Source organism: Agelaius tricolor, unplaced genomic scaffold, assembly GCF_023055355.1.
Source record: "Agelaius tricolor isolate 1412-34295 unplaced genomic scaffold, bAgeTri1.0.p SCAF_11, whole genome shotgun sequence".
Taxonomy (NCBI): Eukaryota; Metazoa; Chordata; class Aves; order Passeriformes; family Icteridae; genus Agelaius; species Agelaius tricolor.
In genome coordinates this window covers 19264277-19291213 of record NW_027269271.1, presented here as the reverse complement: position 1 = coordinate 19291213, position 26937 = coordinate 19264277, and the positions used below count along the sequence as shown (strand labels likewise).

Here is a 26937-nt window from a genome sequence, read left to right as displayed (position 1 = left end):
TAGTGGGGTGGTGTCACATCCTGTAAGGCTGTGCCAGACAACAGAAGGGACAAGGCACGTTTTCTGACCAATGCCAGCAGACTCAGGAGAGGGAAAGCTGGTAGCAGCTGAGTGAAGGAGAAATGAGACCCATTGCTGTGGTTTAACTCCAGGCAGCAACTCAACACCCCAGAGCTGCTCACTCACTCACTCACTCACTCACTCCCTAATGCTGGGATGGGCAGGGAGCTGTAAAAGGGAGAAAACTCATGGGTTGAGAGAAAGACAATTTAACAGGTGAAGCAAAAGCTGTTTGCACAAGCAAGGCAAGGCATTCATCCACCACTTCCCCCAGACAGGGAGGTGTTCTGCCATCTCCAGGAAAGCAGGGCTCCATCATGAATAATTGTCAAGACAAACACCCTAACTCTGAAACTCCCTCCTTCCTCTCCCAGGATGCCACTTGTTATGGATTATCCCACTGATCACTTGGGTCAGCTGTCCCAGTTGTGTCCCTTCCCAACTTCTTGTGCACCCCCAACCCACTCCCTGGTGGGTGGTGTGGGAAACAGCACAGGTTGACTGTGTGTAAGCCCTGCTAACCAATAACTGAAACATCTCTACATTATCAACCTGTTTTCAGCACAAATCCAAAAACACAGCCCCATAACAGCTACTCTGAAGATAACTCACTCTTGCCCAGCCAAAAGTGGCACATGCATAAATTAGAATAACTTTTCTCTCATCACTGATGGAAAACAAACTGCCTTGACATATGCAATGGTATCTCAAAAATAACAGCTCAACAATCTGCTAGTCATATTGTTCTGAAAAAATGGTACTGAGCAGTATTTTCTTTACCATCAAATACACAGACAGTTTTTAGAACTATCAATAATAATTAGAGGCTTTAAAGAAATAGTAATTATTATGTTCTCTTATGAAATGAAAGATTAAAGCTTCACTGCTTGGGATTAGCTTTGCTTCTTAGGATTTCATCACTCTAATTTTCATCTTTACACTAGATTTAGTATTAGGGTGGGGTAATCTTTGATATGAGAAAGTTTGGCAGTGCATGAAATCAATTACATCAAGGAGAAAACAAATAACCAAAACCCCACACTAGGATACTACAGGCTCAGAAAAGGATTATTCAAAATGGAGGAAAGTATTTAAATCAGGAATCTTTTAGGGCGAAGAGGCAAAACCAGTAGAACAGATTTTTAAACGGCCTACTGGAACCAGAGTGGCTACAATACCAACTGCACTGAACATTACTCCAACATGCTCTGGCAATAGCCAAACTCAGGCAACAGCCTCTGCTCTGGAGGTAAGAAAGATTGCTGCAAGAAAGACAAAAACTAAAACTAAACACCTGAGTTGGAGCAGAAAAATAATGCACAGGGTTTTGCTTTTATTACCTCTGGTCTTCAATTCATCTTCTTCCACTTCTATATCTAAGTCATCAAATACAGCTGCCAATGGAATCTTCAGTGTGGGATTACTGGGTATTTTAAAATCCTTAAAAGGAGGAAAAGAATATTTACTTTAATTAATCACTTTTCCACTTAATTAAGCTTATGTGTAATTTTACCAACAAATCTAGAGCTGGAAAATTCTGTGAATGTATTTTGAAATCTCACTGCACAGAAGTGAGAACACCAGGATTTCACAGGTACCCTCAGAAGGTTTACTAAGAACTCCCTCATGTTTTTGTTATCAGATCCCTGAGTGATTTTTATAACAACAGTTGAAGAACCAAAACAAAGCCAGGGATGGCATTTCTTCCCCCTGGATAACAAAGCAGCCAGCATGGAACAGCTAAGGCAGGAGTTATCACCTAAGCTCATGTAGGTGTTTTTGATGTGCCACCAGATGGCTCACTACAGTTAATGAAGACAAATTAAACTCCTGAAAGAAAAATGTACAAATAGAGAAACAAACTAGTAGACAGGCAGCCATTTATTGAATTACAGGCTCTTTTTGTGAGCACATAAATAAAAATCCTGAACAAAATGCTTCATAAACTTTTTAAGTTCCACTGATTTTTCTGCATATTATACCTGTTTCCTTGGAAAACTAAAAAAGGTTAAATATAATAGAAGAGAAATTCAGAAGTCTGAACTCAACTTTATATCAAGTGACAAGAATTTTTAGACAACAGAATTTTTTAAATTCCAGTCATGACATTCCAATTGAGCTGCTGGCAGTTTGAGAAAATGATCAGATTACATTAATATTAAATACTAAACTTTGAAGTAAATATATTTATTATACAGATTGAAAAACTGCCCATCTTTCTGTTCAACCAGTGCATGATGATCTATCTTCTACTGCTCTCTGTCTCAAGCAGAACACATTTAGAAATACAGTACTTCTACTTGTGACTTTTAACCTAGTTACCTGTCACGTTTATGTAACTACATGACACACACAATAAGAAATAGCACTTCTTTTTTCAGCTACAAGCATTATTCCAAACAATTGCAGTGTAACTTTTTCTAAGACAACATTTATCTAAGAAAAAAAAAAAGATCAGAGTGAACACTACTGATGCCAGTAAAGCCAAAAAAGTTTTATGAAAATATAGAGGAATTAACAGAAAGTTCAGCCACAAGAATGGAGGAAAAGTTAGTCTCTCACTTAAGAGAAAACATAATTTTTACTGCAAAACTACAGCTGCCTTTGCTCCCTTGGGTTAAAAAATACCTGCACACTGTTTTCTTGTGCTTGGTGAGACAATCTTGTACTTGGTAGTGGAGAATGAGATCCTAATTTTCTGTCCAGGAATACTTCCTTACTACAGGCATAACACCAAACACGGAGAGTAGTAAGGTTGACAGTTAGACAGTGCTTTGTCTCCTGAAACAGAACAAAAACCACAACTGGGATTCAGAAACTGGGAAAGACTAAATACTGCTACATGCAAGCTAGAATAGATATTTCAAAATTCTAGGTTTTTCAACAATGAAACAAGTCTGCACATTAGAATATTGAAAAAGAACAATTCAGTTACTAAATTCTAACACAAACATTCATTTTTAGTACAATCACTCAAACTAGCAATAACATGCAATCAGAATCAAGACACTGCAATATCTAACATGCCTCTCTGTAATTAAAAAAATAAGAAGAAAGCTTTCTTATTCTTGTCAGAAGTGCTACAATTCACAATGAACCAGTTTTCAAGGAATATCTGTAACTAGCCACAATGGGAGCTACCATCTCTACAATGTTTATTTCAACTGGTTTGATGCAAGAAATTCAGGGACCATCTGGTCTCCAACTACTCTAGAAACACCTCATTTCTCAGTCGCTTGTAAAGGCTTTAGAACTGTGATTCAGCTTTAACAGCTGATAAAGAACCCGTGAAGGTATTTATATAGATTTACATTAATGCACTACCTATTTGTATAAGTACTCTTTCTTCTCAAGTTCCTGTTTCAAAACAAAACAAAAAAAAATCAGGAGTGGTGGTAAAACCCAGTCATAACACCACATACCTCTTGTAAAACCCCTGTATAAACTATTCTTTCATTTTAATATTCACCAAGGTTTTTCAGTAATTGTAGGGATCAAAAATTGTTCTGTGGAACTTTAGATGCATTTACTGACCAACTGTAAACTGATGGCAAGACTTTCATTAGTCTCAAAATCAGCAACTCAGAAATGACATGTTTATAATACTGCCACCTCTTGGTGCCCAGAATACCTTGTTTTGGCAAGTGTTGCCCTTGCACACGTGTGTGCCCAGAACACACGGTGAGTTTAGAGCCAAACCTATGCAGAGAAGCTGCCCAGCCCTGGCAGAACCTGGCATGCTGGGGAACAGAGTGCACACACTCCACTGCTCCCACCAAGCTGGATCCAGGATCAGGACAGAGCAGGAAAGCAAATGCTCAGCTCAGCCTACAGTTTCTTCATCTGAAACAAGGAGCATATTGCAGAAACAAAGCACCTCTCTCTGGTAATTTATACTCCCTATATTGCACCTCTTCAGCTGCCCATTAATGCAACTTTCCTCTTCCTACCAATCAGGCAGCCACAGTCCCAGAAATTTAGACTGAAGTAGTGAAGTACTAGACATAAGCTGAGGTACTCAATAAGTCTTTCATCTGTGCATCTTGAAAATCATCAGTATTAATTGTCTTTTTTTTTTTCATTTGCACCATCTTCTTTAGAAGAATTGCATAATTATGCAGCTGCACAGAACCTGCAAACTCACATATTCCTAAATTAGCAAGATCCACTTCTGTAACATGAAAAACAATTACAGCTAATCAAACCTCCACACAGTTAGCTAACATAGGTTATTGACTTCACTGAAATAAAAGTTCTTTAACTCCACTGCTTCAAGGAACTGTGTTACCAGCAAACACACATACCTGGGAATGGGTGGTACTGTGATCATCATGGGATTCACCACAGCCAACATACGTACACCTGTTCTGTTGGGCAACATACACAGAAGTACAGAGAATTAAAACGTGGTCTCAAATAGGTTTACAGAATAGGAACATACTGCCAGTCCCTTTAAATCCACTCAAATTTCAAACTTGTTGGACTTGAGTCCTACACAAACCAAGAGACATGCACAGAAAACAGTGAAATAAATATCACTTAAAGCAAAAAAGAATGCTGCAAGATTTAACTCAACTTCTCGCACTGATGGGCAATGTGTAGAATATAATATTTTTGGCAATTCCTATATATTTATTCATATTACTGACAACATGTATTTTTACAATTCCTCATTTGGTAAATATTGTTACAGAAAACGCAAAGTTAATCCAGTGTCTGAGTGGTGAAATACTGAATGGCAACAGCCTCAGACACATTTATACAAAAATCCCTGCATGTCCCTATCTGCAGTGCCTACTCATCAGAGCATTACTTTGCAACTAATAAGGCTCTTCACCTTTACATAAGTTTCCAGCACTATATGGCTAAGAACTTGCCATGTTCCAGTTATAACATGCAAAATAATTGCCTATTTTAATCCTGCTCATTGCAAAATATATTTGGCGAGTCGAGTGTGGAATCTTGCAGCTGCTGATCTTCAAGCAATTTTTGCTAATTCCTCATTTGCATGAGTCAGGCCAATCACACAGGAGGGTACAGCAGGTTATCTGTGTAACTCTAAGCATGTTAATTTATGCAATCAAATAGTAGCTCAACACGGCCAATTTCTATATTAAATGATCACAGCTCTTTGATAAGTTGCAGATTGTTTACATGCTGGGATCTCACCAGGTTTTTCTACTGAAAAAGGTGAAGACAAGATGCCAATTCATCCAAGAGGAGAAACATCACAGCATGACATTAAGAGTCCTACTGCAACTACAAGACTCTCCTATGGAAATGTTAGTACAAAATTTAGTTTTTCAGTAATAGTCTAAGAGCTCTATGTGAAAAATACAAAACCTTGGTTTAAGTTTCACAGCATTTTCCCACCTGCCAGGTAGATGCATCCCTGAACACCTCTTCCCCACTCCCAAGAGGTTTGTTCATACATAATTAAAAATTCAGGCCATCTAACAAAAGACATTAAACACTGCTTCTTTCCCCCTTCATGTCTGTTATTGAAAGAAGGAGCAAAATAAGATGATCTCTTAATTGTTACCACTGTCCACCTAAAAGGACACAAATGAAGAGCATTTTAAGATGCTCATACATACACTTAGAGGGGGCCATTAGCCTAGAGATCCTTATGACAGTACTTAAAGAAAAATTGCCATTAAATGAAGTCAAGCCTACAGGGCAATCTCTGTAAACATCTGCAAAAAGTCCAAAGAACTCACAAGACATTTTAAAAACTAAGTTAACTATATGCTTTCCAGTTGGGATCATAGATCCCTCAGCAACATATTTGTACTTTCTTTAAACACAGTGAAAATTACAGTTTTTTGTAGACAGCAAGGAGAGTCAGGCAAAAGCATATTTATGACAGAGCCATACCCAGACTGTATGAAATTTGTACAAAATAAGGAGAATGTTCATATAAGATTATGCAAGTTTCAAAACAAGGAATTTTTTATTTGTTTTCCTTAAGAATAAAAGTCAGAGTATGCATTATTCTGTAAAATGTCTGCATTTACTACTAGATGTTATGACTACAACTGCTAAGAAAGGCTTATAAAAAATAATTTAATTAACTCAGGAATAATACATTATTTTTTAGATCTACCCAGGGAAAAGATTAAAAAAACCCTTCAAAACTTAAGAGCTAAAAAGCATCATAACTCAAGTAAAAACACTAATATGCTATCTTCCTTCTTATAAAAAACCATCATTTTAAGCATATTCTTCTTAAATTACAAGAAGTATGTACCTGATAGAAGGTAAATAATTTAAAAAATAAAGAACTATAGAAGAAATTTTGCTTTTCAATGAGAAGTTAAACAAACTAACTTCAAGTACTTCATTACAGATCTTTCTTTAAAAAAATTCTACCAACTTTATCTTTACTAGAAAATTACTCTTCTGCAGAACAACAGAACAACTTACCTCTAGGCATGCCCAAAGGTTGGGTCCTCTGACTTTACAGTCCTGACAAGTGCCCTGATAAAGTTCAACACAAAAGCAAGTTTTATTTCACTTACTTTCACCAGTGAACCACAACTTCAAGACAAAATGAGAAAAAATACTGTAAAGCTTAGTATCAGATTAATACCTTTAAGACTTTAAAGTTAGCTTTTAAAAAGGGATATTTTGATAACCAATCCAGGTTTTGCTTCCCATAATCTCAAGATCAGCATATTTTTTGACTAAAATCTCAGATTTATCTCTGAGTTTTCATCTTAAACCAAAACTTGCTTTTCTAAGTAAGGCATAAATATCACCCTATCACATAATTATAATAATCCTCATAATTGGTCTTTGCTATGAATTTAACATAAAAAGAAATTATAGTGATGGAACTTTTAGTAAATTCATATTGCTTCATGCAGACACTACCTGCAAAGGTTTACAGAAACAAGATGCAACAGGAGGAAAACACTGTACTCCTCAGCAGCAAAAGAACTGTTACAGAAATTAAGCACCATGGACAGAAAACTTTTCACTTTTCATCACCTCCCAGCTACTTAAATGAGCTACAAGATCTTTCTTGCTCCATTATTAATATTAGTTTGAAACCAAGAGTTCTCCATCAAAAAGAGAACTGTTACCCAAGTAAACTCAAGCATAAATTTCTTTGTTACAGTTTCTACTTGAAGTCACTTGTGCTATATTACACTGACAGTCTGAATAACTAAATGCTGCAATGGCAATGAAAATGAACTTCAGCTTGGTGTTCTGATAACTCTAACTAATGAGTCCAATAAAACATCAATTGTGGCAAAGGTGCTCTTTAAGTGCTGAAAAATGGATTTGCAGCTTCATCAATCCCACAATTCTTCTCATACTTTATTTAAACCCTACTATTCCAGCAGAGGAGCTTTTACCCATGCTTGACACTTAAATGCACCTTATAACTAATAATACACTAAAATGTGGACCTAAAAACCCTGACCAGTTAACAGTGATAGCAAGAAAGTGAATTGCTACAACTCACATGAGATTTCTGTATCAACTCCTCCTTTGTTATCTCACCAACTGATTCCAGGTGTGGGCAATTGCTGCTGGGTGATGACATGGCTGAAGCTGTATTTTCTGAGATGCTGTAGCTGTAATTTTCAACACCAGGGAATCACCTGTCAAGAGAAGTAACAATGAGTAAAACCCAATTCCTTAGACTAGACAGCAATACTAGATATCTAACATGCAACATATACATAACTTTTAAAACAATGTGCCTCTTTAGACTAAGTTAGTATAAACAACTTTATAAAGAGACTCCAATAGCCCAAAACTATTGCTGACTTCTAAAATGAAATCCAAGGACTTCTAAGTCAAACTAAAAGAATTCTGAATGGAGCAGAGGTGATTTGGGTCAATTATTTAACTTTCTGCACTCTGCCATGGCACCCAAATGCTATAAACATTAGTTTTCACGCCAACCTAGACTGGCAGTGGCTTTGCCTGCATGTTCTGGAAAAGGATCTTTGCAACACTGCTAAAGCGGTGAAGGCTGAACTGCAGAAACACAAGACTCATTTATCACAGGATAGAGAAACTTTATCTTGGTTTTATTTATTTACAAAGACACATTCTAGATTCAGACATATTATATATCAAAAGGAGACAAACTTGTGACTCACATGTAGCACTAAACACTCAGCAACACTTTTATCTTGCTCTCTTTGCCCATCCAAGGTCTCTGGTGTAGACAAAGAAACTTATCAGAAATAAAGAATGCTATATACAACCACTTTGTTATTATTATGTCAATAGTTGCATAGAAAACAACAGAAGGAAAATAAAAATACTAACTCTGTAATGTTCTTTTTATATAAATACTCCAACTGACTCATTCAGACAGGGACTATCCAATAACTTTGTTTCAGTTTTGTCACTTAAGCAATTACTATTGATGACTCAATCTCTCTAAAGGCCAAAAAAAAATTAACTTGTTCTGTTCAATTATTCTGCCCAATATCTGTCTAATGTAGCACTCCCTTATCAAGCCTTGCAACTAAACTTCAACTCAGTAATGTACCCTCCTTGATCTGTTTGCAGCCTTTAGCACTGTTACCAACACCTCTTTCCACTTTGCCTGTGTGCCTGTGTGCTTTGGCAGCTTTAGGTTTGCTCCTTCCACTCAGAGGACCAATCACTCATTTCAATATTAAGCACCCTACAGCTTTGACAGAGTGGGGAAATCAAACCTTGCCTAATGGGCATCTCAGACACACTCCCAGGTAAACTTTCAGCTTATCATGTCTGACTTACTTTTTCCTTCTGTTGCCATGCAGTAAGATACCTCTGAATCAAGAGCCATTTCAGCTCCCTTTGGTCATTTTTCTATATATGTGTGTGTATGTGTATAAATATTTTATTGCTATAAACAATTGTTACACAGGTAATATTATTGAAGTATTATATATTATTTGTTATGGAATAACATGTGATATTTCATGTCCTATTACATGCATGTATGTATACACATGCATATACACTTAAATACATTTTTATATATAAACAATTCCTTATATATAACAGTATAATTATTACATCTAGAATTGTATATATAGACTCATGAGTATAAATGTTTCAGTCTTTTTTAATATCATGTTAACAGTTGTTCAATAAGGTATTTCAGAACTTATCTCGCAAGACTGAAAATACTACAGGATTTTAAAATCATTTAGGATTTTTTTTCCAGATGAGATCTGAATTCTCTTCCAGGACCAGTGGCATGACATTTAAAATGCATTATTCTAAAACATAAGCTCCAGCTGGAGAAGCACTTGCTCAGTTCAGTGACTGACTATAATCTATATGCACTGTTACTGAAAGACACTTCAAATAAGGCAACAGTTTTTCAAGCCAAACCTCCTCAACTTCCATCATATTAGCAATTCCTCTTTGAACTGCAAGGTTCCCTTCCAGAACAGAAATGGCAACATGAATGCATGTTACATCTCCCACAGTTTGCAAGGTCTGTTAAAATGTTTAAAAAGGACAAGTGAGTTTCAAATAAAGCCCTGAGCACGTTAAATGCAGTGAGATGATTTAATACAAATGCTTTAAAAAGACTGATATAATGGATTAGTAAAGCTTTAGGCTTTTTTTATGGCAGAAGCTTTCTGAATGCATTATTACAAGTAATACAAGCAATGAATGGAGACTTCATCTCATGCTGCCAGATTTGTATTTAATTTGTATTTAACTTTTCATACACAAAACTCCACAAATCCAAACCTGCAGTCCTGAACAAACCCAAACCCAGGAGTTCTGCTCATGCCAGTTTCTGTTTCTTGGTGCAATCTGCATCTCTTTTCTAACAATGATCAGAAATGCCAAAGCTGTTCAAACTCACGTCCCTGTGGATGTGGTCCCTATTCCTGTGCATAGCACCTCTTGTGGAAGTGTACTTCATGTTACAAATTCTTCACGTGTCATTATATGAACAAAGCTGAGTGGCCATTCTTTCACCTTTTGTTAACAATTTCTTTACACACCTCCTTCCATCTTGCAGCACTATGATAACTCTGCCATAACCTTGGTAGCTTAATACACATAGCTGTAGAAACACATTTTGTAGAATTTTATGTTAAAGTCTAAAACTGTAAAATTAATTCAAAACCCATGACTCATCCTTCACCTAAGTCCTAGCCAGCCCAGGGTAGCCCCTCCCTTGCTCAGTGACCTTCCTCCATTTCACCACTTCCTACTCTATGTGAAGAGATTGCTTTTCTTCCCCTGCAGCTCATTATCACATCTGCTTTTACACCAGCTTCTGCATTGCGTTGGCGTCATAGAAAAAATTGTTTTCCTGCATTTTCAGTACTTGAAAAAAAGCCCAAAATAATCCAACAGGATTCATAGTTTCTCTTACATTCCATGTTAATACTCCTGTTCTGAAGCTGGAGCATATCTCCATTCCATGATCCCAAGGAGATCACACAATCATAGCATGGTTTGGGCTGGAAGGAACCTTGGAGATCATCTGGTTCCAAAGCCCCACCAAGGGCAGGGATGCCACTCACTAGATCAGGCTGCCCAGGGCCCCATCCAGGCTGGTCTCAGACACTTCCAGGGATGGGGCATCCACAGCTTCTCTGACCAATCTGTTCCAGTGCCTCACCACCCTCACAATAGAGAGCTTCTTCCTAATATCTAACTAAACCTGTCCTCTGGGTTCAAAGCCATTCCCTTTGTCCTATCCTTGCCCTTGTGACAAGTCCTGCTCCAAGTCTCTTGTGTAAGGCCTCCCTCTCTTCTCCTGGCTGATCAGCCCCAGCTCTCTCAGCCTGTTTCCACACCAACTACTCGTGATCACACTCATGCAATAAGGTTTTCAACAAATGCTTCCCACAGGTCTGGGAGAGGATTTCTCTCCCAGTCTATTGCCAGCTCTCTCCATTGCTTCCCCTCAGAGGTTGCAGTTCACCTATCTCAATGCTTCATACTATTCCATCCCATGAACTGAACCAATTAATGCTCCAAAGTAGGACTCATCAACAGAACTTTGCTTTGAGCATGCACAGACTCACACTTCAAAGAAAAAATTCTCTTCAAGTCCAGTCTTGGAGGGTTTTTTTGTGTTCTTGACAAGTCTTTGCATTGCCCAAGAAGAACAAAATCCAGCCTTCAGAGAAATGTTGACTGTAATTCAAAGCATCACGACCAGCAACCTGCTTATTATTCAGTAGAATTCCACAGCATCACAGACTTGTGTGGTGCCTACCATGGAAAGCCTATCACACCCACAGAAAACCCCCATCAAACACTATGGAATTCACCTGATCTCGAAAATTATCTTTGGGTCATATAAGGAACCCAATATCTCCTAAAGAAACAAAACAAATTTTAAATTATTTGAAAAATTTTTGGATTAATGATTTCATCTGCCTAGTTACAGTAGTTAACACTTCAACAGATATTGAAAAAAACAATTGTATGTTTTATGTATTCCACTGATGTTCTTAATATGGAGCTGTTTTAAGAGATCATTTTACAGAGTTCAGTAAGGGAATGCTGATGGAAGATTTTAAGAATAAAAGGATTATTCTGAAGACATCAATTACATGAAGCAGCAATTGTGTCTTCATTACAGGCTTTTATTATTTTGTCAGTACAGCTCTGAATTACAGCATCTCAAACCAGTAATCTGTAAGCTCAGGCTTCTTCGTTGCACTCATGGTTATTTTACCAGTGAAGCACTGGAACAATTTCATTTAACATTTATTTATATTTTATAGCAACAAAGCAAGAGTGACATAAGAGTGCAACTTTGTACCTGAACACTTAATTACTTAGAATACTAAGGAGGTCTGGAAGTTCAGTAATTACTTACCATATTAATATTCTTCACATTCAGAAAAAACCCACCAGCATTCACTCAGAGCTATAAAAGCCCACTGAAGTGATAGCCTTAGGCATATACCAATTGTTAAGATACATTTTTTATCACTTTTCTAAAAATCTGTGTTGTTTTGATTAGACTTTACAGAAATTCCTTCAATTACTTTTGTACATGAATGACATTTTTACCAAACTTAAAATTAATCTTTTTAGTGTGTCAAATTAAGGTTCATCTTTCCTATTCTTGACCTAAGTTCCTTTATATTTCATCAATCAATAGGTACTTTTGAATTTTATCTCCCATCCCTCCGTATTTTTATCTTTGTTCAATCTATCAACAATAAAGAAGTGCATCGCATTTCTTGAAAAAATGACACCACCAATTCCAGCACTGGTAGAGAACTTACTTTATATCTATTTAGCATAAAACCTGGTATTTTCCTACTAAATGACAAAAATGTGCTCAGAAACCTGGTCAAAGGTACCTGCTCTTTCTCCTCAGGCACCAAGAGCTACCCACTCAAGCAAGACACAAATTGATAAGTCACTTCCATTACTTTCCTTTTCTGCCCTTAAGTACTGCTCCCACAGAGAAAAGACATTTAAAAATATTCTGGAATTGAGGGTATATCCTCTTACAAGGTTAGACAGTTTTCATTTTATATTGGCTTTCAGGGCATACAGGCCACTCTTTCGTTTCTTTCTTCCACCACGCTAAATCCTAACTATGAAACCCATTAGCTAACCTCTATATTTCTAAGAGGATTGTCCTACTCGGGCTTTGCCTGAGCGCAGGAGAAGGCTACAGTGATTTTCCACTAGGTGATAGCCCGGACTCTTCCCGCAGGCAGTTCCAGCCCTCATACCGACGATCCATCCGCACGGGTAACTCGAGGAGCGAACAGGGCCATGTATCGCTCAATTACCGGCTTTAGGGACTGCGCGGTGGCCGCGGTCCCGCTTCCGCACAGCTGCACCTTCAGCAGGGACCTGCGGAGCTCTGCGGCCGCTTCCAGCCGGGGGGAGGGCGGTCCCGCCCCACACGGCCCCGCTGCCCCGGGCCGGGCACCGCCGACCTCCGTCCCCCGCCCAGCCCTGCGGTACCGCCGGGACGGCTCCCGGGCGGCCGCCATCGCCGCACCAACGCGCCTCGGGCTGTGGGACCAGCCGGACACACGGCCCGCCGCGCTGCCAGCCCCCGCCAGCCCGAACCCTCCGCCGCTGCCCAAGCGGGCCCTTCCTCTCTTACCGGAGCAGCCGGGAGGATGCGCCGCGCACGGATCCCGGAGCTCAGCCGGGCCGCGACCAGCCCCGCGTCTCGCCCTTGCCTGCGGGGACAACGGCGCTGCAGCGGGGCTACCGTGGCGGAGCTGGGCGCGCCCGGGCCGCGGCTCCGCCGGTGCCGCCCCGCACACGCGCGGCCGGGCGGACGCGGCTGCCGCGACGCCGCCGCGGACGCGCCCCGCACAAAGATGGCCGCGCCGAGAGCCTCAGCCGCTCATATGAGCGCTGCCCCGCACAAAGATGGCCGCGCCGAGAGCCTCAGCTGCTCATGTGAGCGCTGCCCCGTACAAAGATGGCCGCGCCGAGAGCCTCAGCCGCTCATGTGAGTGCTGCCCCGTACAAAGATGGCGGCGCCAGGCGCGCACCCCGCCCCCGCCCGACTGCCCGCAACGGGAGCTGCCCGCAGCAAAGATGGCGGGCGCGGAGTTCTGATGCCGCAGGTTTCCCTCACGTGGTAGCGGCTCCTCCCGGCCGACAGCCGCCGCTTCTCCCTCTGCCGGAAGCGGATCCCGTCGGTCTCCGGGCAGCGCCGGGGCCGGAGCGGAGGGAGCTGCCCGTGCCCCGGTGCTCGGCGGGCAGGTAGGTGACAACTGAGTGCGGCAGCTGTAGCGACCCGGCCACGGTACGGGGAGAGGGGCGCCCGCTTTGACCCGGGCGGGTGCGGGGAGGGGGCTGAGGAGCGCGCAGGGCACCCGGTTCTGCCCGCTGCCCGCCCGGTTTTGCCCGCTGCCCGCCCCTGAAGCCGGGGCTGCCCAGGCTGGAGAGGGCTCGGGCGGGCTGGGCGGAGGTGGCTTCTGCCCCTCGGCCTCCATCGCTTTCCGCCGTGCCACGGCTGCGGTGCCGGGGTCGCGGTTCGGAGGCTTCGCCTTGTGTTCAGCATCGGGGAGTGAGAGAGGTGTGCCTGCGTCGGGGAGATTACGTCAGGCTGTAGTGGTTGTGTCTCGTGGTGTATCTGCAAATAAACGAGGCGCTGAATGAGATAAACTTTTTCTAGCTGCTCACAAATCTTTTAATTCTTTCAGGCGGCAGATAGGTTCTTCCAACAGTCGCGGTTTCAGAGGCAGGGTTGTTGTCGTGCGTGCCTTGGAGGCTGTATGTAGTACGGGAGCGGCCGCTAATGAAAGCACACCGAGCCCGCCTTAGTCCTGGGCGTTGTGCAGCTGCCCATCTGCACACAGCAGCTGGACAAACGGGGCCTAAGCTGAACCAGCAAATCTGCTGTCTCCACATTAAGTCTTGCCTCCAGTCAAAAACATCAATCAAACAAGTAATGTACTTGTGATTGAAGAGATTCGAGCTTGTAGAAGAAAAATGTCCTGGGCTTCTGTTGTGTAGTTATGCATCCTTCTTTTAGGAAGGATGCATCCTTCCATAGTTATGCATCCTTTACATCTTCATAGTATGTATCCTTCTTTTGCCAGAATATTCCAGAGACCATCTGTGATTGTTTTCAAGATAGTTTCGCTTAATGAGGTATGGGAGAGAAGGAGCCATGTCAGAAGAAGCTGTTACTGAGACACGATTTTCTCTGAAGACAGTAGCTTTGCGGGTGTTTCATCTTCCCCTTTCCTGGTATTATTCTCTTAACCAGGTAATAAATACATTATCTAAATTTTGTTACTTTTGTTATACCTTTAAAGTTTATTGTAGTGTTGTATGTACTCTTATGACAGTGAATCAAATTTGTACAGAATACATTGGGGTTTAGTTTGTTTATAACACTGCAGTAAAATAAGTGTGTATTTTTGTCTTTTTCTGCTAATAAATACTTAGTACATCATCCTGCATCTGCTTTACCTGCAGTGTCTGTATATCTCCATTTTGTAACAGTGCAGTGATTCTCAAGATATCAACATTTTCAAATTGCCTTTTTTTTTTTGTAGATTTTTTTTGGTATTTACAAGCTAAACAAAACTGTCATTAAACTTTGAATAACAGTATTGAGTTCTGCTTTTCAAACTAGGTCTTTAATATGACTGTATTGAATTACAGACTTGAAAGCAAAAGCTATGTCATATTTCACAGTTCCCTATAAGTACTTTGCTTTTACTGCATATAAAACCAGGGTAAGATATTCTGAGTCTTAGTTGCATATGCTCATTTCCACTTTTTTTCTTTATATTAAATACTTCAAAACTCTCACTGCAAGATCACTCTTTTCTTTTTCATGTGGTAGCATACTTATGTCCTTTTAAAATACCACATGCAACTCCCTTATGTGCAGCTATTAACATTCCTCTTTTTAGAGGTTTTCATTTCACTGTTAATCAATTTATGGTCATGTTTGTAGGCACACACAAATTTAGAAAAATCCTTTTGCAGTTCTTTGAAACTGCAATGTGTTAACATTTAATTTTGTGATCTCAGAGATTTTAATCTCAGGTGTTTGGTTGTTAACTCTCTTCTGTGAAATGCAGTAGTCTTGTAAATTTTGTAAGCTTTGTGTTGGTGCTGGAGTACAGTGATAGTTGTAGACTTCAGTCAAGGCATGGTACCAGGAAGGGCAGGGTTCTCAATATGTCAAAGGTGCTTGACTTGTTGACTGTAAACTCAGTGCAGAGAGAAGCCTTCAGTGTTTCTTCACATTGCACAGTGGTGATAGTCTTCAGCAACTGCACCGCAGCCAGGAGTGCCAGAGTGCTCTGTGTGCTCTCTCTGGTATGAGGAATCGTGTTACACAAACACCATATGAGGCCCGAGGACTGTGGATCTGCTTTTCTCCCAGCATTCTGTTCCTCAAGCAGCATAAGTTTCCAGAAGATTTTATGAATGTGAACTGTGGTTTCCAGTTAAATGGCACTTTCCTTGTTATTTTGCATGTTACAAATTTTGTTAATGGCTTTTGATACAAGTTGTTTGTGTATGTGGCTCTTATTTACTAATTTAAACACCTATACACCCATGACTGAAAGAGATCCAAAATAAAATGTAAAGTTTTTTTTTCAAAGCCTACTTTAGAGAAATGTGTTTAAATACATGTTCTACTCAAACTGAAACACAGACGAATGTTGGCATTAGGATCTTCCACTCTTTCACAGTGCAAGAAGTAGTGTAGTTGGGAAAGGCAAGTTCCTTCTCAGTATTTTTTTGCTAATAGAGATTTACTTGAAGCCCTGCGTTGTCCTGGCATTAAGAAGAAATTAAAAAAACCCAAATTTTTGTTTGAAAGTCATTTGCTTAGATCCCCATAGTCTATGGGTTTACAATATACTTTATAGTTCTTGGTGCTGCAGTCTGTCTCTCAGTATGTATATTTGCAATTAAATCACATTTTTATTTTCAGATAAAGCTTTCCCCGGGGTTAAAGAAACTTTTCACAGTAACAGCAGTGAGTGCAATATCTGTGATTTTTCTGGCCCATCACTTTAAAAGAAGACGTGGAAAGAAAAATAAGAAAGTGCCACCATGGGAGCCAGCTCATCTTGTATTAGAGTGTACCAAAGCAGCTGCTTCAGAAAAAGGTAAGGCATGGAACCCTCAAGTTGGGGTTTTTTTGTTTTTTTCTTGGAGAGGAAAGAACGTTGTGTGAGGGGATGGGTATGCATAACTGTAGTAGTAAATCAAACTATTTTCCTTTGATCATGGAATAGTTTGGGTTGGAAGGGACCTTTGAAGTTCATCCAGTCCAACCCCTGCATTGAGCAGGGATATCTTCAGTTAGACCAGGTTGATCATAGACCCATGCAACCTGGCATTGAGTGTCTCCAGGGATGGAGCATCCATGACTTCTCTGGGCAATCCATTCCAGTGTTTTAGCACTCTCATTGTAGAACCTTTCTTCCTTGTCATCCAATGTAAATCAGCCCTCTTTTAGTTTTAAAACCATAACCCCTTATCCTATTGCAGCAGATCCTGCTGAAAAGTCTGTTCCCATGTTTCTTATAGGCCCCTTCAAGTACTGAGAGGCTGCAGTAAGGTCTCCCTGGAACCTTCTCCAGGCTGAATAACCCCAGCTTTTAGCATTTGCTCAGAGGGGAGGTGCTCCATCCCTCTAATCATCTCCATAGGATGGAACACCTGAGTTGGTTCAAATTTTTAGACTTTGAATTTTGAATTTGTCAAATTAGAAACAAAATTACAGTATCTTTCTTATAAAGAAGCTGGGCTTCTTGTCAAAGGTGAAGTTTTAATCATGAACCAGGATTAAAACCCTTTTTATCAATAGTATGTTAACAATGGGTTTTGCCATTCTTACATGTGTATCTCAATATGGAGAAATTCACATCTGCTTTTTTATAGAATAGGCAAATTATTAAGGTAGAATGCATAGTTATTGTTACAGACAGTGAATTCTAATGTGTAGTTTCTCAAGTAGAACTGTAAATAAAAGAATGATTGTTGTTAGCTTCTAAACTGGATTTTATTGAAAAGAGTAAATGCAATTCTTGATAGATTTGCACAAGAAGCAATATTGAGTTTGCAAGAGCTTTAAAACAAATGTGTCTCCTAGGTTCTAGTTGTTCCAGCAGTCGACAAAACTTGACTCTTTCTCTGAGCTCTGCCAAGGAAAAAGGATCTCAGTCCTGTATCTATGCAAATGGAGGACTTTTCAGTAAATACTCTGGTTCAGTTCAAAGCCTGGCCTCGGTAAGTAAAAATGTTTTAAGGCTCTTGAATGTCTGTTAACTTGTATTGAACATGCATCTAAAGGCTTCACTGAGCTGAAGGAAGCTTCCTGGATGACCTGCACAGGCAGCTAGAGATGCTGAGAAGCCACTGTCCTTACCACAGTGTAAAAGCAGTTTCTAGGCAGATGGCTTGGATGTCATGTACTCAGGCAGGAACGTTTTAAGGGTACTCTCTTTTGTTTTTCAAGGTTCAGAGTGCCACCTCTTGTCACAGTTGTGCTTGTGGCAATTCTAATTCCTGGGATAAAGCAGATGAAGATGACCTTAAGCTTGTCAATATTCCAGTGACTACGCCTGAAAATTTGTATTTGATGGGTAAGTCATAATAAGAATATTCAGCATTGGCTTACAATGTATGTAAATTATTTCTTTGCTTTATGGTAAAGTGACACAAAATATTACTGTGTTCTTTCTCAGTGTCCTGTTGGCAAGTGTCTGAGAACATTTCCATAAAATAATGAAATCATACTTGATCTAAAGTTAGTTTTCCATAACACTTTTTCCTCCACTATTTGCAGTAGTAATCCTTAAAATCAAGCCCTGACACATGGGGAAAATGATCACGTTTCTTTACACAAAAAGAAGGTAAATATGTACTGGGTATATACTGATATAGGCTGGGAAGTGATGTTGTTTCAGCTTACATCTCTCTGATAATTATGCTTATTTTAGCTACATATTTTCCCGTGTCTGTAAAACATGAGTGCAGCTGAAGCTGCTCCTGCTCTGCCCTAGGTATGGAGCTGTTTGAGGAGGCACTGAGGCGCTGGGAGCAGGCTCTAACTTTTCGGAACAGGCAAGTTGAAGATGAGGCAATCTGTGGTTCCATTAAGCTGGGAGCAGGAGATGCAATTGCAGAAGAAAGTGTAGAAGTGAGTACATCCCATCTGTAATCTGCTGGTGCTGCCCTGACAGTTTGTTCTGTGTGATTACCTGAATCTTTGCAAATTCAATTACCAAACTTGACAATTGATTCAATTTCCAGTTTAGTGGTATTGTATTTAAAGGAGATCTGAGGTCAATTCTTCTGACTTTTTTGGTTGGTTATTTGGAGGAGGGCATGGGAAGGGAACCAACAGTATTTATCTTTTGGCAATTGTTGATGCATCAGTGTTTGCTTCTGGACAGTATTATTGAGCTATCAAGCAGACAGCTTCCCTGCCCATAATCCCTTGGGTCCTCTCTTTCTTTTATGATTATGTGAGAGGGTATCTGCTTGCCAAAGATAAATGTCTCAGGGAAAAATAATCAATTTGTGCATATTCACAAACAATGTGCTTAAACTTTATTTGTTTTCCTCCTTTCTTATAAACAAAATGCTAAAAAATATTTTGAAATAAACAGATGTGTTACTTTCATTATTTCTAGTGCAGCAAATATCACAGATAATTTAAAATTATTTTTAAATTTAGATTTTTTTTTCATTACTCTAAATAAAATATGTGTATGTTTTGAAAAGTGTATCTATTGTGGATGTTGAAGTTTTCACCTGACAGTGTCCCTGTGTGGTTTGTAGGAAATTAATGTGTCACGGTTTGTTCTGTGAAGGCTTAATATCCTTGGATTTTACAAAGGAGTCTTACAGGCTGAAAGCAAATAGAAAAGCAGCTAATGTCTGTCTTCTTGCAGGATATCATTAGTGCTGAATTCATTCATAAGCTTGAATCTCTTCTTCAAAGAGCTTATCGTCTTCAGGAAGAGTTTGAAGCCACCCTTGGGGTCTCTGATCCTGCTGCTCTAGCTAATGATATTGGTGAGTACTGCTACTTTACACCCCTTTTGTTTGTAATCATGGCTCTTGGGCAGAGGACTGAAATATCCACTGAGCAAAATTATATTTATCAGTAAATCAACAACAACAAAAAAATCACATTCTTTATGTTATTATGTTGTGTTTGATGAAGTGGTTCTACTTTAGATAACAATGGATTGAAAGGAAATTGTCTTCTTTGTAACTTGTCATATTTAAACATTTATACAGGAAGAATATATGACCCTTTTTATAGCATGGGTGTTCAGAGGTTTTATGCATCTTCTGAACTATGACATTTGATATGCTTTTTCATAATTTTTTTACCAAAATGGAAAATTATACTAGAAAGACTTAATCAAAAAGCAGATGTCCATTAGCAAAGGTCTCATCTCTGGTGAGTGAAATATATCAGTTCTGAGTGCCTAGGCTGTTACAGCAGCGAATATAATGAGTAGTTGCTGCCTGACATGCTGATTAACTACAGATTGATTATTTTTATTGAAAGAATTGGATATTAAAGATGGATGCTGTTGTACCCTTTGATAATTCAAGATGCAGCATCTGTTCTCCAAGGAGTGTGGAGTTTAAAGGCAGAGCACGTTCTGGCTCAGTCTGGCAGGAGCCGTGCTGCCTGGCACGAGGTGGCAGTGCTGGGCTGTCCTCGCTTGGCCCTCCTCTCCTGCATCCACCAAACGCAGCCTTGACAAGGGGGGAATTACATTTGGGTCAGAGCTGGCTTTCTGACTTGTCTGCATACACCTGTAAATGTAACCCTTAAAGCAAAAAAGCATTTGAACATTTCATTTTGGTATCTGAAACCATCTAGTCAAGTTGCATTGTATATCCATTATAATTAGAATTTCATTTGTGATTTCTGTCTTCAGGCCAAATTAATAAAATGGTACTCAAAGGACTTCATGTGAATGCTCAATGTGATTAGTTATTTTGTTTGATTACCCTGGGAGTATTTACAATTAATATTTCATTTTTCAGATGTGATAACTAAATTCTTGTTTACCAAGAATGTTCTGAGAATCTGATTCCTTTCAAATGTTCTTTGTAGAAATAATCTGTGATCTCTTGAGTTACTTTATTATTTAAATTTTATTTGTACTGGCCCAGATGAGTGAGGAAAAAAGTAATGAACTGGTTTAGTGAATACTGTTTTCTGTGTTCAGGATTTGGAGCTTTTCATCATTATCTTTCTTGAATTTTTGACTTGAACAGCAAGTATATTAAAGGATGCTTCACTTTTTTCAGAATGTTTTAATAAAAAATCAGAAGGACAATCTCCTGTGAAGCACTTAGGGTGCCTTGAAGGGTTCAAGAGTCACAAGAATAAGCAAGTCCAAAAAAATTATGAAATCCCAGTGATCAAAAGAAATAAAGATAGTACAGCCTTCTTTGCACTACTAAGAATAGGAATAATACTCTACTGCAAAATACAAACTACAGTTCTGAACAGAAACAAAAGTGGAGGGTCCTATGCTGTGTAGGAATGACTATAATTTGTGGCAAAAGAGGTAGCTGAGATGTTTTTCTGGATGATTTATACCTAAATCTTCTTAAAGAAATTAGATAAAGAAAGCATCCTAATCTACCATTTACTATTCACTTATCTGGGAAAATGAGAATGGGAGTTGTTTGTTTGTTAAGATTTTGAGATAAACGGGCAATTTCCCAATCATTTGGAACAATCTCCAGCATGTCATGCCTGTGAAACAAGAGTTGCTAATTTGCAGTTCTGTTACCTCAGCCAAAATAATACAGTATTTAAATAGTGCCAGTTGATACAATTTCAAAGCAGGTAAGTTTTCTTGGACTGAAGGTTTTTGAGAGATCTGCAGTTTGGTGAATTGGTATAGCATAAATTAGGTGATAATATTTAGCTCACTGACATGAACATTTATTTATATTTCTGCCCACTGTTAAAAGAAAGATTTACCTTTTAGGGAAGATATTTAGTTAAATGCTGTAATTTTATCAACCATATAATTGATTATAAAATCATTGTAGAGGTGGAAGTTGATAAAATTTTATAATTTAGGGCATTTAAAGTACTGAATGAACAAAAAGCAAAGATTAGTAGTAAAGATCTGAATAATCTCTTTAAATAGTAACAAACTACATTTGTACTACCAATCCTGGCAGGTATGAATTGTACATATAAGTGAGAGATTTTAAAAGAAAAATCATGAAGAAACACTTAAGCAAAATTACACATCATAATCAGTGTAAGCTCTTGGCACATGGCTGCAGAAAAAAAACTTTTCTAACCTTTGGCTGTGTGCAAAGAACAGCAACAGCCTAGAGGCAGAGATGCAGTCTTGGGTTGGTGTGGTTTTAGAATGCTGTGTCCAGTTCTCTTGGTCATATTTCAGAAGATTGGAGATTCTAGACAGCTCAAAACAAGCCATAAAAATTTTCCATGTTTTGGAAAAACAAGGTAATCCATGGTTCATGTTGAGCATGTCAGCTCCTTATTGAAGAAAACACTGAGGGGTGCCTGACTTGTTCTGAATAGCTGCTTACACATGGAAGAGGTATGTGGTGCTGGGGGACTTGTAGACCTTGTTGTCAGAGTCATAACTAGATCAAATTTCTAGTTGTTCAAGTGAAACAAGTGAAGTTCTGTAGTAAGCTACCCTCAACTCACTTTAGAGGCAAATTTTTTTTTTTTTAGTGCTGTTTTGAGGGATTTTCATTCTTTGAGAGGAAGATACAAACCTGGGGTTAAATGGTCAGTGTGGTCTTTCTGGCATTTAAGTATTTCCCCTTGCTACTATTATTCGTTCTTCTGTGAGTCTTGGAGTGAATAAGATAAACCCTTTGTCCTTAATATATTAATTCATAATTGCCCCATCCATGGAAGTGCTCAAGGTCAGGCTGGACAGGGCTTTGAGCCACTTGATCTCGTGTTGGCAGGGTTGGAACTAGAAGGTCTTTAATGGCCCTTCCAACCCAAACCATTCTGTGATGACACTTAGAGCTCGTTAAAAACATTTATAACCAGCTCATGTGCTTCAGGGTTTCAGCTGTTCACCAGCTACAATAATCAGAGAATGTTTAGCTCTAGTTTTTTTCTCCTATACATAGGAAAGATAGGTATGGTTTGTGGATTCTTCTTCTGTTTCCTCTGCCTGAAGTGCTTGTGATCAGGCACAGCTGGAGTTGAGGCTCTGACAGTTGGACAGATGCTATCAAGTGCTACATAAATGCCTGACAGGCACTTATTGTTCTTCCTTATAAGAATGGAAGATGTTTATAATTTGATTTATAAGGAACTCCAAATTTGTTCAGAAGGAAACTTAGAGACGTGAAAATTTTTAGCAATTTCTCAATTTTGGCTTTCTCTGGAAATTCTTCTATCAAACTTCTGGAGCTCCTGAGACCCCTCTCCTGCTATTTATCTATGGTTCAGAGATACTGCTCCTTCCCAAAACCTTTAAATGTTACTCTTCCCAACATTTCCCTCTACCAAATCAAATTTAGATCTTAGTGCTGCCATTGATAAATCATACCACAGACTTGCTTTGCACTTTGTGATCCCACTTACTATTTTAAGTTGGTTGTGCATGATAAACAATTTGCCAAGCAGGAGCCTTCTGGAGGAGGCTGTGGGGACGTGTCACAAGGGAGAGTCAGGAATTAGTTACCTGGGGGCCTGTTGGAATACAAAAGCTTAGCACTGCAGCCACTGTCTTTCTTCATGTGCTGTGCCTCAAGTGCCTCTCTTCTGCCTGCTATGACAGCTACTTCTGATATTTCTAAATATTCAGCTTTCAGCCGTGCAGAAGACAGAGGTATAAATAAAAAAAACAAACATATTTATGTTTTCTCCCTGTGAGTAGAATACTATTAAGAATAATAATAATAAAAATAATTGCAAATAATAATTTTCAACTTGGTAAGCTGTCCTTGAGTTATAAATTATTAATACCACCCTGGAAAAGACTTGCATTTTAAATAGATGAAATAATGGAATTCCATTGCGTTCACTGTTGTTGCATTCTCCACTGGACTTTCAGTATTATCATATAAATCAGTGAGCTAAAATAGGATTTCTGTAGAAAAAGTACTTCTGGTCATGGAAATAAAAGAAATATGTAGGGCTGAACTGTGGTTGTTTTTACGCTGTGCCTCTTTTAGTACCATGAACCAGCATGGAAAGCCCACAAACAGCAACAGGCTGTCCTGAGGCAGCCATGAGGCTGCAGTCTGTCAGAAAGGAGGAGGTTGGCACAGAACTGGGAAACAAAATATTCATCCTGTTATTTCTGAGTGATGAATGTAAAGGTGTGTAGAGGGTTAAAAGCTTCCAGGACTTTCAGTAGTCTGCCCTTGAAGAAAGCTCTCTCCATTTTTTTTTCCTGTTTAGAACTTTTCTAGCAGACTGAAATGTTAGTCGAGTTAACTTGGGAGGAATGCAAAGAGTTGGGAGAGAAACAATAGCTTTACTTACAAGCAGAATTTCAGGTCAGAGGGGAAAATTCTCAAATCGTAGGGTTCCTTGTCAGTGCTAAATTCCTAATACTTCATATTATTATTTTAATTTCTACTGTAAAAAGGAATGCAGGCATTCAAACTGATGGTGACTTGTGTACACTGGCCCTTAAACTTTTTGACAATAATAAAATGTTTTAGAGTTAATACATTTTATTTTTATAATACTTACCTTTTATTGTGTATCAGTTACACAGCTTAAAACAAATTAAGTGTTTGAGCTACCACAGTAAAATCTGTCACAAAGGTCTGTGCTGTTGGATGATTTTGTTGAAAGGTTTGTCTGTTTCTTTTTTTAATTTTCTTCTCACACTCAAAGATATGCCTGGCATTTTGGAGAGAATAAGCACAGCCTTTAACCTAGTCTCAAAACTGTTTGGAGAACTGATTTACATATTAGGAACCTTTTCTTCAGCAGCTCTTAAAACCAACCAAAATCTTTGCATAATCACTGAAGCTGTTGAAAACTAATTATTATATAATTTATTAACGCAGACTTCTCTAATGTCTTCCTATTCATGGATTAATATCTACAGCTTGTATTTTCTTCCTTCCTCTAAATGTTATTGGAAAAATTTTATTTTGAGTGTATTTTATTTGCCTATATACAATAAATATTTCTAGTTATAATTCTTAATCTCCAATGAGGAGCAGTTTGTAATACTTCACTTAGGTGAGCTCTTTTATATTTATTACATACTTTTATAGTATGTAATGCTATAAAATAACTTAGAGTCATGTGACTTTTTATGTTAGCTTGGAAACTTTTGCTTGCTTTGTTCCTTCAAGATAAATTTCCATTAAATAATTTCTTAATTTCTTGGAGAAGGCCTAAACATTTTTCTAGTGGCTCGAACAGGATTGAAATCGAAAAGAAAACAGCAGCTTTTTCTCTGAGTGTGAAAATGCATTCATCCCAACAAATGAGGGAAAAGGAAAGAAAACAATATTTCTAAGTCTGAGGAAAAGCCCACAGAAGTTATTCCAATCCTATTTAAAAAAAATAATGCACATTTTAAACATAATTTTTAGCTATTTCACTTTGTTGGAGTTCGGTAACTGCTAAAACATGAGGTCTCACATATTGAAGCTTATTGCTGCAACTCCTTATTTCTGACACCCAAGAGATACTCAAAGTGCAAATGTTTGAATTGGATTCTATGTCTTCCCTAATCATTAATATTTAAATCTTCCTTTTAAAGGCATTTTGTCCAATATTAATAACACTTCCTTTCTAAATGGCTGTCCGTAAATTTTCTTATCACAAAGCACCTAGGTACAATTCTTGAATAGAATAAGATTGGTTAGAAGTTCAATCTAATCCTGAAGCAAGAATATTTTTGCGAACATTTTGTCTATAAAAATATTATAATGTTTGACTTTCTCAGTGATACTCTTAGTTTTGGCAATACTCTACTAAAAATGCAAAGTAGCTTTGCATAGACAGGCAGTGAAGTTACTGCTGCTGGACAATATTGCTATTTGTAGTATGTATCTTTTTGTAGCTATTTGCTAACATGGAGTGTATTTTTATGTTAAAACTAGAAACTGAAATCTTTTCAACAGTGGCTCAAGAATTTCTATTTTACTCTTCACTGACCCAGCAATGGAGAAGTCAAGGTCACTTACTATGGTCAATTAGCTTGGAAGTTTTTCCAAAAGCACTTCCAATAAGATGAGAAAGAATGTTTCTGGTTTTTGAGGACTCTCATTACTGTTTGCCCAACAACTTTGCCATTAGATCCAGCAGTGCAGGCTATTTATACACCCCATTGCTTTCCCTTAAATGGCATCCCTGAGCCCTGTCTTCTTTCTGTCCACACCAAAAGTCCTGTCTCTGCCCTTGTCTCTCTCACTTCTTGACTCCTGCCATGCTTTGTCTTGCCTTCTCCATTTAAAACTTGCTTGTCTGACATGGACTTAACTGTTGTTTATAAAAATCACCTTTGCTCGTTTTTCTGACCAGATTATTCCTCTCTTGAGAGGTCTCTCTCCCTTGGGAACTTCTCTTCAAATGAAATACAAGCTGGTCCTCTAAAAGCTGTTTATAATGGAGCCACAATCCACCAACATGACTTTATTTCCCAGACTTTGTTCAGTTAGCTGTTCCTGTGCATCCCTGCTCAGGCCTCCTAACACAAAATGCATCTCAACTAATTCTGCTTGTTCTTTACAATATGTGGGCAGCTGCAATTGTCTCTTTTTCAATTTTTAAAAAACTATTTTAAAAGTACATATTTTTGCCAAGCATTTCGTTTGGAGTGTGATTTTTTTTTCTAATTGTTTACCCTATAACTGGAAGGCTCAAGTAGCTTGTGTAAGCATTTCATTCCTAATGGCCTTTTAATATCTTACAATTTTCTTAAACTTCTGTTTCAGCTTGAAATGCTTTGAAGTTGAAACTATGTGGGAGTAAATTAATTTTTGTGGAAAGTTATAGCAATAGTGAACAATAACAATGGAGGGAGTAAAATTTATTATTTATGTGTTATTTTTCTCTCATGCTTCCATTTGTGCAGCTAATTGCTAAAACTCTTAGAAAAAGTAACTGCCTTTGAGATGTGTCTGATTTCCCTTTTGATGGTTCAAACTACAGGGTGTTTTTAAAATAAATTACTGTCTCTAATTCTCTGTGAGCTCTCTGGACTGTGCACATGTCCCACCTTACCTAATAATCCAGTTTTGTAGCAAAGAGCTGTGGTGTAACTGATTCAAGAGCACATGTCGATCACACCAGGCTTTATTCTCTCTCCTGCTATTTAAAGCTGCCCTTGTTCTACATGGAGAAAGGCTGTGAGTATTTAAAGGTAAATGTATGCATATTTCCACATGGCTTGGCACTGGTTAGCAGCTGCTCAAACAGATGCAGTTCAAGTTGCT

The 26937-nt window shown here is 38.8% G+C and overlaps 2 protein-coding genes across 5 annotated transcripts in view; one reads left to right on the top strand and one right to left on the bottom strand.

The window, feature by feature from the left end:
• USP33 (ubiquitin specific peptidase 33) overlaps positions 1-13381 on the bottom strand; it is a 35497-nt gene extending 22116 nt beyond the window's left edge. For 2 of the 4 annotated variants that reach the window (XM_071436474.1, XM_071436475.1), the window contains exons 1-7: positions 13139-13380; positions 8181-8239; positions 7535-7673; positions 6487-6540; positions 4365-4427; positions 2689-2841; positions 1401-1500 (exon numbers count right to left, since the gene is read on the bottom strand). In XM_071436474.1, coding sequence (XP_071292575.1) covers positions 1401-1500; positions 2689-2841; positions 4365-4427; positions 6487-6540; positions 7535-7615 — 451 coding nt within the window. In that variant the 5' untranslated portion in view covers positions 7616-7673; positions 8181-8239; positions 13139-13380. Of the gene's footprint in view, positions 1-1400; positions 1501-2688; positions 2842-4364; positions 4428-6486; positions 6541-7534; positions 7674-8180; positions 8240-13138 lie in introns of all 4 variants that reach the window. The other 2 variants (XM_071436471.1, XM_071436473.1) reach the window with 2 other exon arrangements.
• Positions 13382-13591: 210 nt separating this feature from the next.
• The window catches only part of MIGA1 (mitoguardin 1), a 34225-nt gene continuing 20879 nt past the window's right edge, over positions 13592-26937 (top strand). The window contains exons 1-7 of the mRNA XM_071436476.1: positions 13592-13752; positions 14595-14764; positions 16457-16634; positions 17624-17760; positions 17990-18116; positions 18537-18673; positions 19431-19554. Of these exons, the coding sequence (XP_071292577.1) occupies positions 14642-14764; positions 16457-16634; positions 17624-17760; positions 17990-18116; positions 18537-18673; positions 19431-19554 (826 nt within the window). The 5' untranslated portion in view covers positions 13592-13752; positions 14595-14641. The remainder of the gene's footprint in view (positions 13753-14594; positions 14765-16456; positions 16635-17623; positions 17761-17989; positions 18117-18536; positions 18674-19430; positions 19555-26937) is intronic.